This window comes from Arthroderma uncinatum (assembly GCF_011692745.1).
Source record: "Arthroderma uncinatum strain CBS 119779 chromosome Unknown scaffold1, whole genome shotgun sequence".
In the NCBI taxonomy this organism is placed as follows: domain Eukaryota; kingdom Fungi; phylum Ascomycota; class Eurotiomycetes; order Onygenales; family Arthrodermataceae; genus Arthroderma; species Arthroderma uncinatum.
Window position 1 is genome coordinate 791113 of NW_022983863.1, and position 18127 is coordinate 809239.

Below are 18127 nucleotides of genomic sequence, written 5' to 3' on the forward strand. Positions count from 1 at the left end.
AAGTGAAACTGTAGATTCTTTTGGAGTTGTTGCGGTTGTTCGTAGTGTTGTATATGGATGTATGAAGGATGTGTTTTGATGGACGTTGGAAGAAGCTCTGTTCTGTTTATGCACCGCCTACGTCATCCCGCCCAGGGCCCAATCCCACCCCATGCTTACATTTACATATTCGCATCTTCAATCCTGCAGTCTACTTTCGAGCATACAGATATACATTGAAGCTAGTATGCATAATGATAATCAGGCAAAGGAGACTTGCGACAAGGGACATCCCGAAGAACCAGAAAAAATCACAGCAGTTTATGCGAGGTAACTAGGTGCACATCAAGAAATGAATTGCATAGGAATGGCAACGAGAAATTCGTGTGTACGAGAGGTTTATAGCATTTCGTTAAAAGAGGTATTTGACATAAAAAAAACAACGTGGGGCTGGGATAGTGACAGGAATGCGATGCTTGCGCGCCGTTTGAAGCAGCTACAGGTATTATAATAAACTTATGCCGAACTATTGGATGGGAGAGAAACTCGAAGTGAAGGTTGAATGGATAAGGTTAAGGGAGCCAGCTCTGGGGGTTATTGAAGAAAGACATGGGCAACAAGCGACCGCGAAGAGTCGGCAGATGGAAGAATCAGTTGAAGTCAGGTAGTTGAAGTAAGCAAGTACAGGCCCCTAAAACATTGTCCCGAAAGACCCGTCAGTTGGAATACCCTTTCGAGGGCTAGTGCGGCCATCATTGTCAATGACTGGTTTTCGATGCCTATTCGACCTTATTAGTATTTGTAACTCCACAAAGTTTTCTGAGTAAGGACCCGTACCTGAAAGTAAACCCGACAAATACACCTTTATTCATCTTCTCTTCGCGATCGGCCATATCTTCTAGTGCCTTTTGTTTATCGTGCACCTCCTTGTATTTCGCCATATCAGCCTCGCTCCCAAAATCATCAAAGTATCCGGCATCGGTTTCAGAGTCAAGGTCAGGAACAAATGGAGCCTTCTGCTCTTCCCTCAACGTGTTGAAATTCACCTCAGCGAAATAGTCGTGAGTGTGGATTTCGGTAATGTTCTTGAACCGATTCTCCTTGGCGGCAACGAGACGGGTGATAAGATCCCAAGTGCGTCTGGACAGGAAGTAATTCGGATCTTCGTATTGTGGTTTGCGTAACACATCCTTCCAGTGTTTGAGATTCTGCCATGTCTCATCCACGGTCGATCCGGCAAATGGTGGGTAGCCAGTTAGAGCCTCAAATAGCATACATCCCAGACTCCAGTAGTCGACCGTGAAATCGTACTCTTCGCCGTTAAGCACTTCCGGAGCCATATAATCAGGCGACCCGACAATCGACTTTGCATAGTTTACATCGAGCTTTCGAAGGGATCTATAGCCTTCACGTCTCTCGGCGGCAGATCGTTGGTCCATTGGCCGGCCAAAAGGAACAGTAGTCTTTCCCACTTCCTCCAATTTCAACCGCATAGACTCAATCTTGGTAGGGTTAAGCATGCCGGCTGCTAACCCAAAGTCAGTCAATTTTACGTGTCCAGTAGAGTCGATGAGGAAGTTCTCGGGTTTCAGGTCTCGATGGATGTATCCGAGGACATGCAGGGCATCGACACAGGCTACCATCTCTGCGATATAAAATCGAGCGTGCCGGTTGTGGAGAACCCCAGTGTTGTTAAGTAAAGTACGGAAGTCGCCGCCTGGCACGTATTCCATCGCAAGATATATCTGGGTATCATCCTGGAAGGCATAAAGTAGCTTCACTAGCCATTCGCTCTTTGCAGTCGTTAAAATATCGCGCTCTGTCAAAATATGTCGAATCTCGTCCAGTTTAAAAAGAAGTTTCTTGCTCATGACTTTCAAAGCGCACACTTCTCGAGTATCCTTCTTTTGAGCTAGATATACCTGTCCGTAGCCGCCCTGGCCGACCTGTGTAAGGATCTGAAAATCGCCCTGTCGTAGACGGGTCCTCCTCTTTCGAAGATTGGCGCGTTCTCGGCCCATATATTTATGCCGCGCAACTTCATACTCTGCTTCATCGGTTTCAGGGGGCGGCGGATAGGCCGCAGCAAACTGGGCGCTTCGGATTTGTCGGTTTTGAACGTAGCTTAGAAGGTTGAAATAGTGGTCAAGGAAATCTTCTCTCTCTGTTAGTACATGCTCAGATATCAGGGACGGGGTAAAACTGACAAAGCTGCGTAACATTGGCAAGACGTTTGACTTTCGGCTGCTGCAATTTTTCTAGCTCCTCTGCAGTCAGGCCCCTCAGCTGAGCTTGCGGTTTGCGCCCACCGCCGTCCGTCCCATCACCTGTTTGATACAGCTCCCTACGCGATACGGCAGCATGGCTCAGGTTGCTCGGTTCTTTCCCTGATCGCAATCCTGGGACTGGTGTATTCTCCTTATTCGACAGCCGAGTAGGGCTTCCTGGCCTCGCGTTAACTTCCGTCTGGGCGACGCTCTCATTGTATGTGGTCAAATCGTCAACTTGACCCCTCCCGGGCGACAATGTTGGTTTTCCGAAGCCTGTCTTGGTTGGTGACGATGGGGTAAGCTTCATCGCATTTTCGAATACATTGACGAGGCCTGTGGCGCCTGGCGGCACTTTGTTCTTGCTCGGGCTGCCTTGCGGGGTGTTGGCAGGACTGGTGAAGCCATGCTGCGGAGGGGTCAGAGGGCGTTCGTAGGGCTCGTTGCCAGAGCGGGTATTGAGCATAGGTGGGAGATGAGGAGTCTGTTTCCCCAGGGGATATGATGGTATGTTCGTATCCATCGCAGGTGAATTGGCGCCGTTGTTGTTGTTATCGCGAATGCCCCGCAGCGTTGCTCGATTTCTGTTCTCTCCAGCCGCGAGCGCTTGTTTTTGTGGCGGGCAGACAGTTGTTGCACGACACTAAGCTCAATGGCAAACTAGTATCGCAGGCTGTATTAGCGACAGCGATCTCGCTAGGGTCAGTTAAGCTGGACTGAGATCCGATGCTGCAAGCCGCCAGCCCGCAGCTTGGTCGCAGTCCAAAAAGCTGGAGATGTTGCCGGGGCAACTTGCTTAGTCATTGCCCCTGACTGTTCTCTTCGACATTCTTATAGACAGTCGGCTTCCTTATGTTATTTATACAAAGGCTAGGATACTAGGGATAGCCTGGGATATTCCATCTTCTTCATCTTTTACTCGCCATATCTATGGAACAAAATAAGTCTAATTCTATGCTTGTATCAATGATCTCAATCTTGGTACGGAGTAGATCTCAACCCTTTGTCCAAACATTATAATACATCTGCCTTTATACAGATGAGCCCTAGCATTGGACGAACCAGAAGGATTAATAGTTGGGCTTGAGGTAGGGGTTGAAGAGTTGGCGCTTAGGAGGCGCTTAGGAGGCGCTCAGGTCTCAGGTTGAGAGTCTACCTGGCCACGGAGGGAAACCCTTCCTAGCACACAGAATGTTTGGCTTGGTCCAATTATCGCGAGATGCTGGATATAAGGCGGATTTTGCAATGCACACTGCTTATCGAAGGCTTTAGCACCCCTTGTCAAAAATGGAGATCATGGGCTGATGGCTCCGTTGGGCATATTCTATGATTCTCGCCCGGTGATGATTATTTTCCCATACTGGATAGCATGGCTGACGCTTGACCAATTTGCTACATACATCCAGTATCTATTGGTATAAACATAACTCAAGGACGATGAGAGCTACAGACACCATTCGAGAAGGACATCAATCAATTACCATGATAGATAGACAGAAAAATTTTCCTATGTGCTCTGTACATAGCAACTTGATATGAGCCGTCCGGCGGCGTGTCCGCCTTCTTCCATCTACTTTGACGCCTTGCTGACTTATTATCCCTAGCCTCAGAGATATCGAGCAAAGTTTCGAAAAATAGCATTGGACGCACCGACTTGCCGGCCTTAATTATCAGCAGTGTGGTGTACCAGTTGCTTGGGTGATCGACCACGCCACGAAATCCTCGACGACAGAAGCGTCACCGCTATACTTAGTGAGGAGTGCGATCAGCTGCCAGGTGAGGGGATAGGTTGGCGTCCGCCGCTTCACTGACTGGGCAAACCACCCAAAACTGGCAGAAGCATGCCAGATGTCCACCAATAGCTTAGTTGCCTCGGAGGGCGACAGGCTCTGGGCACTACTATCCAAGCAGGAATCAGCAAATATATCAGGCTTGTTTCCCTCAAAATCCCAAAGGCCCATTCGAGGAGGCTGCGGGTGGTACTCCGTACTCCCCTCGAGCATAAACGCATGGGCGGTGAACGTCTCTTCCTGGATGATTTGCCCACATCGTTATGTTGTTACTCCTTTAAGGCCTATATCCGTATTCAATGGTACGTGATCGTAGAAGCCGTTCACGGTCTCAGAGAGGTTGGGAGAACAGCGTGTCTGTGGCCTGCTATAGGTCAGCTAGGCTAAGTTCAGCCATCGTGATGATTGTTGGAGCGAACTATTGTGGTGACATTTTGGGCCTCGACGAGCGAATGGTGCAGATCTTAAAGCCAACGGCGCGAGCCGGAGTACGGGACTAAGGAGTCATGGCGATCCCTTCTTCTTTCGTTAGTGGATTGGCTGCAGAATTAGTCGACTGATATTTCAGATCATACTAAATTCCGTATACACACCCAACTCGCATCAAACGAACCTGCTCTATGGAATATGAGATATCTGCCATAATTTGATATAGTTAGTAGGTTCATAAATGACCCGAAGGGTCCATATCATGGGAGAGTAAAATCAGTTCCTATACGGAGTACCCTGTGAAAAGTAACACAACCTACCAGAAAAACATTCAAAAGACCTGCATCCTATAGATCTTTAGCCGGTATTGTTGCGCTTGGACCCACCATAATGCATTGCTAGAATGCAAGGGGAGTTTATAATGGAAAAGAAATTATATCCCATTACCCATTTATGGGAAATAGACTAGTCCGCACATTTGAGAATATATCGCTATTCTCTTCCTTCAGGGAATGCAAGAGGTGTACAGAGTACTCCGTACGATTTGGTGGAGAACGGTTTAGTCCATTGCATGAGATTAGATATTCTCTTGTCAATGTTCGACCTTTGAAGTCTCCGCGTCACTTTTCACAGCTAATATGACCAAAATAAAAGCTCCCAAGAGGCCATGGGGCCATAGCTGGCGCTCTTCGTCAATTTTCAATATTGTGAGCATCATCACAGCGCTTTTTGCGGGTAAGGTTTTGAACAGCACTCTAAATTACCATTTAAATGACCACAGCTTCATATATAACTATACGAATGCCCGCTCATGATGTTTGATATTTTTAGAAACATTCGTCCATGGTTTTGTCGTTCCAATTCTTCCATACATCCTCGAGAAACGTAACAATGTTGACCCGGCGGATACTCAACAGTTGACTTACTTAGTTCTCAGCGCATATGGTGCGGCTGCAGTTGCCTCAGGACCTGTCATCGAACAGTTGACCGATCGAATCAAGTCCCGAAAAATCATTCTGGTGCTCGGGTTGGGAGTCGCGCTCATTGGGACAGCTACTCTTGCCACCTCCACGAATGGTATGAGAAAATAGGCCCCTAGTGTGTGAAATTCAAATAAATCTAACAGTCGCAACTGCTAGTCATTGATGTTTTTGTAGGTCGAACCCTTCAAGCGGTGGGTAGCACGACGGCACAGGTTGTCGGGCATGCAACACTAAACGATATGATTGAGCCCAAGAATATGGGTATGGTATTGGGGTTGGTGAACACCTTTATCAGCGTGGGTGCGTTTTCTGGCCCTGCAGTCGCGGGTTTCATGCTGGAATACGTTGGGTACTGGGCTACCTGGTCGACGGTACTGGCCGTGCTTGTGCTAGATATTGTGTTGAAGATTTTGATGATTGAAAAGCCAAAGAAGAATAATGAACCTGCCCGAGTCTTCGATGAGGAGAGCAGGGTCACCAGCGCACAGCCTGAAGGGGAAAACGAAAACAGCGCCCTACTCGGCGGTACTCCCGCGAAATCGTACACCTCCATAAAAGGAGTTAGCGACATCCAGACAGGCGCCATGTCTATGCTCTCCTTCTACCGAATAATTCTCACCCAGCCTATGGTGATTATTGGACTGGTGTCTTATATGACACGTTCCTCTCTGATGGCCAGTTTTAACACAACTCTCCCAACTCATGTGCGGGATGCATTCGGCTGGGGTAGTTTCCCTGCCGGTATGATGTTTGTCGGGCTTCAAGCGCCGGCCATCGTCCTAAATCCTCTTTTCGGGTGGATCCGAAATAGGACAGGCAACCAGCTACTTAGTGGAGTAGGCTTTATTCTGCTGGCTCCGCTATTATGGCTTCTTGGGGAGGTAGATCAAAAGTGGTTCCCATGGTCTGGTTCCGAAGATATGACCAAGGTTGTATATGTTGTCGTGATTATCTGTATAGGATGTGTTCAGACCCTCCCAGCTAGTGTTGGTGCAACGGAAATAACGTGTAAGCAACAGCGCATTCTCCTATCTAATTCCCCCTCCAGTCTTACGCAATGCATAGCATGCTAATATGACGGTACGATAACAGCGATAATCGAAAATCTTGAGTCACAGCTGCCAGGAATATTTGGGTCTGGGGGTGGCCACTCGCGCGGCCATGCACTTTCCAACGGGAGCTTCAATGTAGGACAACTCGTTGGGCCACTTTTGTCTGGGGTTTTGGCCGATAACTTGGGATATGACCGCATGAATTCAACTCTGTGTAAGTTTGTCCTTGTGCACTCCGTATAGCCCCCGAATCAGGTCCTGGTCATCATTGCTCACTATCATAGGCGCCATTTGCTTCGTCACGTCGATCCTAGCGATTTGCTTCAGGGAGAAGAAATGATCATTAAAGTACAGGAAGTACGTAACGTGGTTATTATGATGACGATAAAACGTATCTCAGATCTGGGTTTTCAAAGACGTTTTTTTAAGCTTGATTTAAGTTACGGTTGCTAGCTGTATTAGGAAGGAGGGGCTAGCTGCTGGGTCCCCCGGCTTCGGATCTTCCCCGGCCGCTTTTACGTAGTTATTTACCCTTCCTGTGCCTTTTTATAAGAGAGGGTACCTTTTTTATACCAATCGTCATGATTTCAATATCCTCTGTTATTATGTTCTCATGTCCATACCTCTTGGCTATCTATATTAACGTTTACTGGGGTTACCACCATGAGAACTTATGAATTTCTTTTATCTCATTTCCGAAAACTGATATTTTCATTACTGAGACCTATCACTTAAAGTTAGGACTGGTAACAATTGCAATTTCGATTGCTGGACCACCAAATCAAGGGTGGGTTATTTAATAATAATAGTCACGTTAAAAGAACCAGTGCTTGTTTAATCCTGAGTGATGTATATATTGCTACGCCTCGCCTTCAGCTCTCTGTCCAGTCTGGTACCCATTAACAATAGTAAAAGAAGTGGGGCGTAAATATAGACATCACTCACATAAAAAGCTAAGCCATACGACGTGGTGCTGAAAGTGATTTTGGCACCCTTTGGGAAGTAAAAAACATCTCCTGGAGCGGCTTTGACACTTTGGCCGGCCTCATCAGATATCTGAAACTCCCCTTCCAAGATAATCTTCATCTCGTCGTATGTATATGTATAGACGAGAGATCACCTTTTTCAAGTCGATAGATGCCACATGTTATTGGCTTTTCAGGGTTACTGCTTTGACTATCCACAAGAGGGCCTTAGCGAAAGGATGGCGGGGTATATCTAAGATAAACCAACTAACCTAGTGAAGAGGTCTCCTAGGAATGCGTTGTTGCTGGCGATCAATGGGGGTTTAAAAGTAGATTGAGCTTTGGGGTGGTGCTTTAGAGGAATTGGAGAAGACATTGGAATTGCAAGATATTCTCTTTATACCACTCAATAGTTGAATATACACTTAGCTAGAGAGGCTGTAGAGAAATATTAGAAAAATAAACTTGAAGGGAACTATCCCACAGTTTATATGCTTTCAGATTTGTTTCCCCTCAAGCAACCTACGTGATCCTCGAAATGGTGGCGTGGCTTCGCCTGGCAAATCAGTTATTATTGCCTATTGAGTTTGTGTACCAGTAATTGTCATGGCAGCCCTTGGATAGCGGGGTAGGTAAATATGAGAGAACAGATCGTTGATAGCTGGGTACTTTTACTAACTTGGGGAATTAATCGCGGGCCGCAAGCAAGTTCCGAATCTAGTTAATAGCTCCATGCCCCTAGTAATAACAGGGATTTAAATAAACCACTTCATACATTTAGGGGATGAGGATATAGTTCTAGAACCCTAATGATAGGCTACCTAGTAGATCTATTGTTGTGTGATTGGAGGGTAGCTGGTTTAATTTCAAATTAACTGAAATAACTGGCTCCAATTGCGGTTGGACTTAAAACATAATATCTGACCATCGCTCTTCTGTGCCTCTTATAAATATAACAGGTAGCCACCCAGATAAGTTAATGAAGCCGTACTCCCTAAACTTCCTCCTTATAGGTCTTATTCCAAAGAAAATCGTCATCAGGAAATGGGTGAATACCCATATATATACCCTTTTTAAATAAAACAATGAACAAAGATTTGGATATGTGCAACCAATGGAATATACAATACAGTGTTGGATAGTTGGCCGTTGAATCGTGATAAAATGAATCCCAAGCGGTGTCGAACTTGGGGGAAGGTATTCATCGCAGAATGAAGTGCTTTAATGTCTCGCAAACGAGAGAGAAAATCTACTTTCCGACGATTAATTGTGCCACTTTGTTTAAAAGTCAGGAGAACTCGTCTCTAATTTCAATGCCTTAGCCGAGAAGTACTAAATGGATATGACCTGTTAACACCGGTTTATCTCAAAAGTGTATTCACCAATGGGCCAAATTCGGCGGAAGATAGGAGATAGAGTTTGAGATACCTTCCCAACGCCAGTCATTCATCACACTCAGCCAGTGCGACTTCCCTCGAGCTGTTTTTGAGTACTCGATTCCATTGACACCCAGGTCTGCGGATCCATTTCGGGAGGGAAAGTGCGATGGCATCGTCGGAGTTGGCGAAGAAATTGGCGGGAATGATTCGATAAGCGGCATGGTTGTGAGTATGCGAGTATCATCACCATTGATGATATCATAAGAATCCTGCCCGCCGTGAACAGGATTTTCTCCGAAGATGAGTGGCTCCATAACACTGTCATGTCGACTACAGTTGCCCATTCCCGACGTATCAAAGGGGACTATATATGGGTCAAGTTGATTATCCGGCATACCTGCGCTATGGGCGTCTCGGCGTCTCCAAACTTCATAAACAACTTCAAAACATCGATCAACGTTGCCAATCGCCAGCCGTTGCTGCATAGCTGCCCAACGCTCCCTTACCCATTTTCTATCTTCCTCACTATCGACTTCGCAGCTAGCCGCCAGAAGAGGGAATATCTGAACCACTATTGTGCGTGAGCCCAATGGGACAGTGGCGAGGAGGACAAGAACTCGCTTGGCTATCTCACTTGCAGATTCCGATGGGATTTCGGGAACTGCTTGATGCAAATGAAGCAAAGTAGCCCAGCGATATGCCTGAGCAGTTTGAAAACTGTGCTGGACATCGGATGTGGGGTCCTCTGGGGGATTGAAATACCTCGGAGGAGTCCACTGCTCAACGAGCGTTTTGAGCTCGATTGCTTGGGATATTATGGCAAATGAATTAGTAGTTGTTTTGCGGACTTTTTGGACTAGCCCGGCAACGCGACCAATTAGTGGAAACAGTGTCGCCGCGCAACCCATCAGGGGGTCGACGTCATGGACACGCGGTGTGAAGGAAGGGGGAAATGGAATCTCGTCAAACCCAGTGTCCTCGGGAGACGTTAGCTGGGCGATGACTGCAATGTACATCCAGCTATTGTACAAGAACGTTAGGCGGGATTGATCACGTTGCGATATCGGATTGTGTCTTTGTTCAACAACAGCTCGATTGAATAAGACTTTGGCTCCGCGAAGATGTTGTACGCCAGTCGAGACATGTCTATCCCAGGTGTCTGCAAACGCAAGGGCCAGCGTCGTTGCCAGCGCCGCATCTGTTCTCATACTCTCTATGTCGACAGCCAGTGTCCGAATGCTCTGCCGCATGTGGTCCATACCAAGGTATTTATAGATGGGGTTTTCCTTGGTGGAGTGAAAGGCTGCCAGGGCACATACAGCGTGGAATAGTGCAGGAGATTCCCGGACTAGAGGGCCCACCGCCGTCCGCCATGGATTCTCAGTCATGCCGTCTTTAACTGACAGTATGCCACAGGTGCGTCGGTCAAACCTGGTAAGAAGCATTTCGGCGCTGTCGACATGGAAATCGATTTGTCCAGGAATGGATATTCCAGGTTCCCGAGAGTCCGAGACTGACGGACTCTGACGTTTTCGCTTCAGGCCAGTAGCCTCACCGAAGTCGTCTTCCCTAATTATTTCTTCGATATCGTTGCCTTCGGAGCTACTCTGTGGGGAAATAGATCTTGATTTGATTGCTTGTGTCTCCGATATAAGGTCCAGAGTACAGGGCCCCCCGATGTCAGGGAGGGCTCCTTTGGTAAGGGTGGATGTTATGCTGAGAAACGGATCGCTTGGGCCACATGTTGCAATGCTATGCTTGGTGTCATCTCCACGAATATCCAAAGACTCTAACAAAGGCGCTACCCGCAACTCGAAGCTTGAATCGCTACGTCCGGCCGGCGAGGGTCCATTCATCGACCGAGATAACTTCCGGGGAATATTTTGAGCATTGACATTAATGAACGGGCCACTGGCGCTTTTGGTGGCCGGCGGTTGTTTGCACGGATCCCCCAGTGCTCCGGTGTCATGTTTCTTGACTTTTGGTTTCGGTTTTCCAGTGAAACTCGACTCTTCGAAGGACCTCCATTTGAAATCTTTCTTATATCCCCCGCAGACAACGTTCCGCTTTTGACACTGATGGCAAGTAGGTTTCGTCTCGTCGCATTTAAGCCTTTTTGACTTGCATGTCACACATCCTATGAAAGAAGAGTCAGCACGAGAATCCCAGAGAAGAGAGGTGTTATGTCTGTCGATATATAACTCGATCATATCATCGAGTATTTCAGCCCGTAGTCAAAAACGCACCGTTACGACTCTTTGACTGCTTCGGTTTCTGCGGTCCCCGGCCGTTGGGAGCAGGTTTACCACAAAGAGAAGCTTCAGATGTAGCTGTCAAGCTGGGCGACATGTAAGCGAGTCCGGACTCGTCCTTTGTGTCGAGGGAGCAAGCAACTTCAGCTGACGATGTGTCCATGGAGCATAGGACAGCTTCCACGCCAAATCACAGGGATGAGGAGGGCATTGGCGAGAAATCTACATGGTCTCTCTCTCTCTCTGCTTGACGGTAGGCTTAGCTTGACTCGACGACCAGAGAGATATCAGACAAACAGCGACTGGCCTGCAGCTATATGGTCCTTCCAGCCAGCAGATATATATGTCGAGGGGAGCGTCCGTGTTGGCGTCGAGGAAGTTGTTGGTTGCAGCATTTTTGGCTGTTGGCTCAAGAAAGTGTGGTAACGCTGCCCCACAGGCCGATAATTCTCCGCAATACATGACGTGACGCCCAACTTACAGCTTCAGCCAGGGCGAAAATAGCGCGAGGGAGGAGCAAAAAGCTGGTGCGGAGCTGGTAACAATACAGGCTGATTACGATAAATACGCCGCCATCTCAACTTTCGCCCTTTTGCCATCGACTTTTCAGGGGTTCAACTCGATCCTTTTGTTCTGTCTTTGAACGCCGTGTATCGATGTCAAGAGTTGTTCCTTGGTCTTGATCTCCATAGTCTGTTTGGTATAGCTTTATCTTGGATGCATTCTGGATTCTGGTGAGAGAGCCGTAACTATGTAGGAATGTTTCACATCTATATTATTATCTACATGGATTATATGTGAGGCTCTGCTAAACCTCATATGTCTATAGTACTAGGATTATACCCATGTTCTTATAAGAAAGATGCAACAGTCAAATCATATCAACAATATAATAGACTTCATTCATGACCGTATAACAACGGCGAGCCCAGTTCCTCTCCTTTCCAGCTTACAGCCATACTCCGTATAGCTAGGTGTAATAAAAAGCCAGGTTTCTCCTTTAGTGAATTGGTAATGCGGCCCGTATTCGCTTGGACCGGCAGAGCTCCTCATATATCATATTTCTGTCTCTAGAGCCCGTTATAGTTAAAGGAAACGCGCAACAAAAGGACGAACCTTTTTCTATAGCCTCGGCTTATTAAGCAATATGGCATGTCACGTGGTATCTCGGTCCGAAAGCGGAAAGCGACAGCAACAGCCTTGAAAAGATATCAATTTTTGACAGTTAAAGCTACATTCCACATCAAACAATTATTCATTAAATGAGCCCGAATTACCAGTTGACTTGATTGTCCTTGTTGAATGAAGACAACCATTTCCAGCGTTAGTACTATTAAATCTGCTCTTGAGATCCTACCTTTACTGCCTCGGTAGGAGATCCTAATATCCTCTTTCGAGACAAGGGGAATCATATCCACGCCAGCTTGATATACCCAAACTTATGACGAAAATATTAGACTGGCACATGAGATAGTTACCTCGCTAGCAAACAGAGCGATGGATTCCATTTTTCATCGGGTGGCTGGTGGATTGCGATTTGCCTCCATTTGATCCCTTTACAACCTTATGAGGATGGCCTTTGTGCTTTGCTCCACGGCGTTCGATGCTGGTCGGGCCTGTCTGAAGTGCAGATAAATCTACTGCGTCGGACTTCATGAGTTTCTCAGTCACTGCAACAATATCTGCTATAAGCTTGTCGATGAGGTCTGCAGCCATGCTTTCGCGGACAACTACCCTCATGATTTCTGTCTCTTGCTCTTTGGGAGGGAGAGGATAGTCTATGAATTCCAACAGATTAGTACTCAGTACCTCTGCGCGCGTCGAGCCCAAAGGTGCGGATCACCCGGCTAAATCTGGATAAAATTACAGGCTCACTTACTGGGGATGATATATTGCTTTGCTCTCAACAAGAGGCTGACGCTTTCTTGCTTCACGTGTGAATAGTTCTTCTTGAACGTGTCAGAGAATCGGAATGCTACCACTGGCAAGCCTGGGTTATAATCCGCGGATGTTTCGCCCTCTTTGTAAGGAGTGATCTTGTCCAGTTTATGAAAGTATAATTCGCCCTTTTTGCGATGGATATCGCTCAAGCAGACAAACCAGCCTGTTCGTTCCAAGGTCTTGCTCAGCAATCTAGCATTTGCTAGACAGTTTTCCATGATCTCTCGGTATCCGTTGAACCCAAGGCGAATGAGGTTATAGTACTGGCCAATCACCTGCGCCCCTGGCCTAGAGAAGTTCAATGTGTAAGACTCTTCTCTGCTTCCAAGATAGTCGAGCTCAAAGATCAGTTCTTGCGGCAGATAGGACCGATCTCGCCAGATAATCCATCCCAACCCTGCATACACGAGGCCATATTTATGTCCAGACGCGTTGATTGACTTTACTCGAGGCAGTTCAAAGTTCCTTGATACCACTGTTAGTCCGGTTATGCCAGTATCCGTAGCCGAGAGTTACAGGGCAATACACACCATTTTGGCCCTCCGGCGCCTGCATAGGTAAATGGAGCGATAAATCCACCGCTGGCTGCATCAACATGGATTGGAACATCAATTCCAGTGTCAGATTGTATGTCATCTAGGATATTCGAGATCTCCTCAACCGGTTCATAGTGGCCCGTGTAAGTGCTCCCCAGAATGATAAATATCCCAATGGTATTCTCGTCCACATTTTTCTTCACTAGTTCTGGATCCAGGCGAAATTGACTCTTCTCCGAGACGTCTAACACCCGAGCTTCAACGTCGAAGTACCTGGCGAATTTGAGCAGTGCAACCTGTGCATTTGAGCCCATGATAATGTTGGGATTGGAAGCATCCTTCCCGGCATCCTTGCGCCTTTGCTGCCATCTCTTTTTCATCGCTAATCCTCCCAATAATATGGCCTCCGAAGATCCAGTTGTTGCGGACCCGGTAGCTTGTTCTCCTGGCTGCGGGTTCCAAAGATTGGATATAATGGAGATACACCTTGAATGAATAGCCATTAGTGCAGGATACTCATCTGCATCGGCAAGATTCTTGCTGATATTTTCTACCACAAGTTTATTCGCTTCTCGGTCCATATAAGTACCAACGAAACTACATGTCAGTCACCTGTTAGCAGTTATTATCCTTTTGCAATGAATGGTGATACTATTTTACCTTGCCATATTCAAATTCGGAATACCGTCCAAGTCGAGCTCATTGCTCAACATATGGTGCACTGCATCGGCACGAGCTCCAACCTTCGGGATCCGGAATTTGGGTATTTCTTCCCTGCTGGAGTATCTTGTGGAATATGGAGTTACTGATGTAACTGCATTTGAAGTGAAGATAGAATCTTGTTTCTGTTCCTGTTCCTGTTCTTTATCGAAATCTTCACGGAATTGTTTGATGATCGCATCAGGATCAACCTAGGATAGTCATCAGCAAGCTTAACTTCATCTAGTGTAATAAATTGTATAGATGTGGTGTAATTGGCTTCATGCGGCCGGGTTATATTTCTAGATCGGGTGCAACTTACATGCGATGAGAGCGACATCTTCAATCTGTCTACGCGGGCTTGTTCCCGAGTACTCAACTAAATCTGCTTACAAGAACGAAAATAAATTTGTCAATTCTCTTGATTTTAGAAACATTATATCCCCCAGCTATTTATGAGTTTACTCTTTTGCATATCCTTGTTTTGCCGGAATGAAGTCATAAAGTCTAGACTTTGAACAACTACGTCATGTTTGAGATATGGTGCGACATAAACATACGACAAAGCCAACGCAAAATCCTTGAAATAGAAAGGTCCAATTAACTATTCTATAGATTACCGGATTACATATTCCTCATAATATACATGCTCCCTTTTACTCTTCAGCGTATTCCTTCACCACGCTCTTAGGCTGCACGTACTTCCCAAGGGGCACATACTCGAGATCGTGATATCCGAACGCACCTGGACCACCAATTTCCAGTCCTCTCTCTGTATCCGTCCATCGTGGTGAACATGCAATTCCCAGGACGGTTACCATAACCCCGTACCTAAATTCGGGTACCCCCAGTGCTTTCCCAGACTGAGTATCCAAAACACAGATCAGATCAGGCACCATGGCAACATACTTCTCCTCGCCCTGTTCAGAAATATGTTTGGCGTAAATATTCTCATTCTTGAATGGAATCTTCAATACTCCGCCTGTGGCAACTGGTATTGACGATCGAGAGGCGCCCTCCGAGCACCGATTTGCTCCATCGGACTCCAGCTCACTTTTCTGGATTTGCTGAATCGTGATTTCTCCGTAAGAATGGCCTTTGTATAGTCGTCTTTCAACGGCAACGATTTTCCCACGGAATAGGATTTTCCCAGACTCGGGGCCGCCAACTTCGTCAACCATTTGTTCGGCTACAGTACTGAGAGTGTTATCAGCATCCGCGCGAGCGATGCATCGTCCGATACGCCAGGCGAGGGATAGAGTGTTGAGCACGCTGTAGTTTAACATTTTGTCGCCAGTGGTGGGACAAGCCGCCATACCTACACTGGAGCCCATTTCTATGCATGATGCACGCAGCGATCGATCAACAATCTCATCAGTAGCAGATTTTGTCATAATAATCGTATTCCCATCACCCGAAACAATAGAGCACGGCGCCAACTGTCCAGGCTGGTAGACACAGATGGTGGTTTGCCAATACGTTGGATAGGCACGACCTACACGGCAGGAAATTGGTTAATATGACTAGCTATCAGAAAGGAGATACCGGAAAACCTCCCCTCCAAGTGTGAAATACGTACCCATCCAATCAGCATCGACAACAGGGCGGTCATTGTTTTTTGATGAGCCAAGAGCAAGTGGCTGAAGGCCGTTGCTGCCACCGATTTCCACTCCCATTATGGCGTCAAAGGAGTCATGGTGAAGATACTCCATGAGATCACGGACAGCCTGTTCTGTCTCGTTGTTTGCGAGCCGTTCTACAGCCACTGCTGGAGAGCCCATACGACCACCCCCTTTTTATTGCTGTTAGCATGAAAACTAACTTGGGATAATGAAGAGCAAGTAACTATAACTGGAGTTTGAATCGGCTTACAATATAATACAGCATCTTTCTTCACGGAATACGGATCTATGATGCGGATTATGTGTCCTTGCCGAAGCTGATCGCGGATTCGGATATATTCACTAAATGGCGAGCCACCACCAGCGCATCCCAGAACATAGCACCCATCAGCAAGCCAGACGAGGTCTGTTTCAGACACAATCCATTCCTGGATTCCGGTGTCAGGGTTTTTCACAACCTTCGGCCGGTAGGTAGCGACGTCAATTTTATCAGTGCGAAGCCCATTAGTTTGGATATCTTGTTTCGGAGCCTCGTTATAAATTTCATCATCGCCCTCTTCATCATCCTCACCTGCTTGCATGCCATTTACCGTGGGGACTCCTCCAGGGGATAGTTCACCCACAGCTCTCACAATCACGCGCACTTGGTTTGCCACATACTGCAGAGGAATCGCGTCTACTTCTGCTAGAAACACTGTTTCCCGAATTGCGCCGGAAGCTACCGCTTTCTCTATGGCAGTGGCTTTGGCTTCTTCAATTACTTGTGAGACCGCCTTTTCAGCGGTACTTTGAATTGAGTCGACCGTGCCTCCAACCTTTGACATCGCAGCACCAACAGCGTTTGCAACGGAGTGGAACGGAGGGAAAATCACCTTCGACACGCCCTCTAATTCGGTTGAGGCTAATATTGAGCCACCTCCAACTAGTAAAACCGGTAATGGAGCAGGCGAGGTTTTCATCTGATCAATCACACCTTCCAATAGGGATTTTATCTTCGCTTGTGCGGCAGATACCCGGCCTTTGTCCAGGTCTTTCACCAACTCTGGGTTTCCGATTTCTGCTCCAGCGGCTACTGCTATATCTGTTGCAGTGAGGGTATCTCCTCCAAACACAGTGCCCTTGGTGCTGAGGTAATGGCCAACTGAGTCTGGGCCGATGGTGGTTTTAGCACCCTCACCACGAACAATAGAGCCGCCTCCAAGTCCAATGGACTCGACGTGCGGCATGCTGAAATTGATTTTCACTCCCGCTACTTCGACGTAGGCAGAAGCCTGACGTGGAAACCCAGATGGGAGTAAAACTCCAATGTCTGAGCTTGTACCTCCAATATCAACCACAATAGTCGCAGTACGCTCGCTTTCAGCTTTGTCGGACCCATGAAGTCCTAGGTACGCAGCTCCTCGCATGGAGTTTGTTGGTCCAGAGGAAAATGTGCGAATGGGGAGCCTTGCGGCAGAGGGAGCATCAATCAAAGTTCCATCATTCTGAGTTAAGTATAGATCACAGCTCAACTTCAAGCGTTTCATTGCTGATTTAAAGCCTCGGATGGTGCGTCGTGCGAATTTGAGGATAGAAGCATTCAAAATAGAAGCATTCTCGCGTTCCAGAAATCCAATTTGGGATACCTCTGAGGAGCAGACGATATCCACGTCAGGCAGCTCCCGTCGAACGATCTTTCGAACTTCATCTTCTTGATGGAAATGATTGTCGATTGGTGAGAAAACGCCCGATATTACCACTGCATCTAGCCCTTTCTCTCTGACTGTTTCACATTCTTTCACCACTTGGGCTTCATTGATAGCTGCTTCTGGCGATCCGTCGATACTAAGGCCACCATCAACATACGCATAATGTCCATTCATAATCGACGTTAGTGCCGGCGGAAAATCAGAGAACGGAGGGACCTCTCTCGTGAAGCTCTTGGAAAGACGAAGGATGGCCACTTTCGATAGGCGCCGAGCATCATGTTCTACTATGGCGTTGATAAAATGTGTAGTCCCGATAATTAGGCACGCAATCTGATCCCTGGGAACTTTTGACTGCTCGAGAACACTGAGGACGGCAGTTTCAATTCCATCAGTAACATTTGGACTTGTAGTTGGAGTTTTATGCAGAGCAATCACCCCGCGGTTTAGCTCGTTTGTAGCTCGAACATCCAGTATAACGGAGTCGGTGTTGGTACCGCCAACATCAACGCCGATTCGATAAGGGGATGCTAATGTCATTGTCGTGA

The 18127-nt window shown here is 47.0% G+C and overlaps 5 protein-coding genes across 5 annotated transcripts; 1 reads left to right on the forward strand and 4 right to left on the reverse strand.

The window, feature by feature from the left end:
* Nucleotides 1–670: 670 nt before the first annotated feature.
* Nucleotides 671–2712, reverse strand: GIQ15_00253 (serine/threonine-protein kinase DBF20; the record flags this gene model as incomplete). The annotated part of the gene is made up of 3 exons (XM_033547670.1): nucleotides 671–758; nucleotides 817–2134; nucleotides 2187–2712. 3 exons carry the CDS (start codon nucleotides 2710–2712, stop codon nucleotides 671–673), a joined length of 1932 nt encoding a protein of 643 aa, XP_033408621.1.
* A 2391-nt stretch (nucleotides 2713–5103) lies between these two features.
* On the forward strand, nucleotides 5104–6840 carry GIQ15_00254 (uncharacterized protein; the record flags this gene model as incomplete). Its single annotated transcript, XM_033547671.1, has 5 exons — nucleotides 5104–5200; nucleotides 5297–5542; nucleotides 5623–6456; nucleotides 6541–6714; nucleotides 6785–6840. The coding sequence occupies 5 exons, from the start codon at nucleotides 5104–5106 to the stop codon at nucleotides 6838–6840; spliced, it is 1407 nt and encodes a 468-aa protein (XP_033408622.1).
* Nucleotides 6841–8843: 2003 nt separating this feature from the next.
* GIQ15_00255 (uncharacterized protein) lies at nucleotides 8844–11259 on the reverse strand (the record flags this gene model as incomplete). Its single annotated transcript, XM_033547672.1, has 2 exons — nucleotides 8844–10981; nucleotides 11091–11259. The coding sequence occupies 2 exons, from the start codon at nucleotides 11257–11259 to the stop codon at nucleotides 8844–8846; spliced, it is 2307 nt and encodes a 768-aa protein (XP_033408623.1).
* Nucleotides 11260–12578: 1319 nt separating this feature from the next.
* On the reverse strand, nucleotides 12579–14612 carry GIQ15_00256 (glutamate decarboxylase; the record flags this gene model as incomplete). Its single annotated transcript, XM_033547673.1, has 5 exons — nucleotides 12579–12874; nucleotides 12976–13502; nucleotides 13568–14170; nucleotides 14234–14484; nucleotides 14595–14612. The coding sequence occupies 5 exons, from the start codon at nucleotides 14610–14612 to the stop codon at nucleotides 12579–12581; spliced, it is 1695 nt and encodes a 564-aa protein (XP_033408624.1).
* A 316-nt stretch (nucleotides 14613–14928) lies between these two features.
* Nucleotides 14929–18119, reverse strand: GIQ15_00257 (hydantoinase; the record flags this gene model as incomplete). Its single annotated transcript, XM_033547674.1, has 3 exons — nucleotides 14929–15767; nucleotides 15852–16064; nucleotides 16145–18119. The coding sequence occupies 3 exons, from the start codon at nucleotides 18117–18119 to the stop codon at nucleotides 14929–14931; spliced, it is 3027 nt and encodes a 1008-aa protein (XP_033408625.1).
* Between the last annotated feature and the right edge of the window lie 8 nt (nucleotides 18120–18127).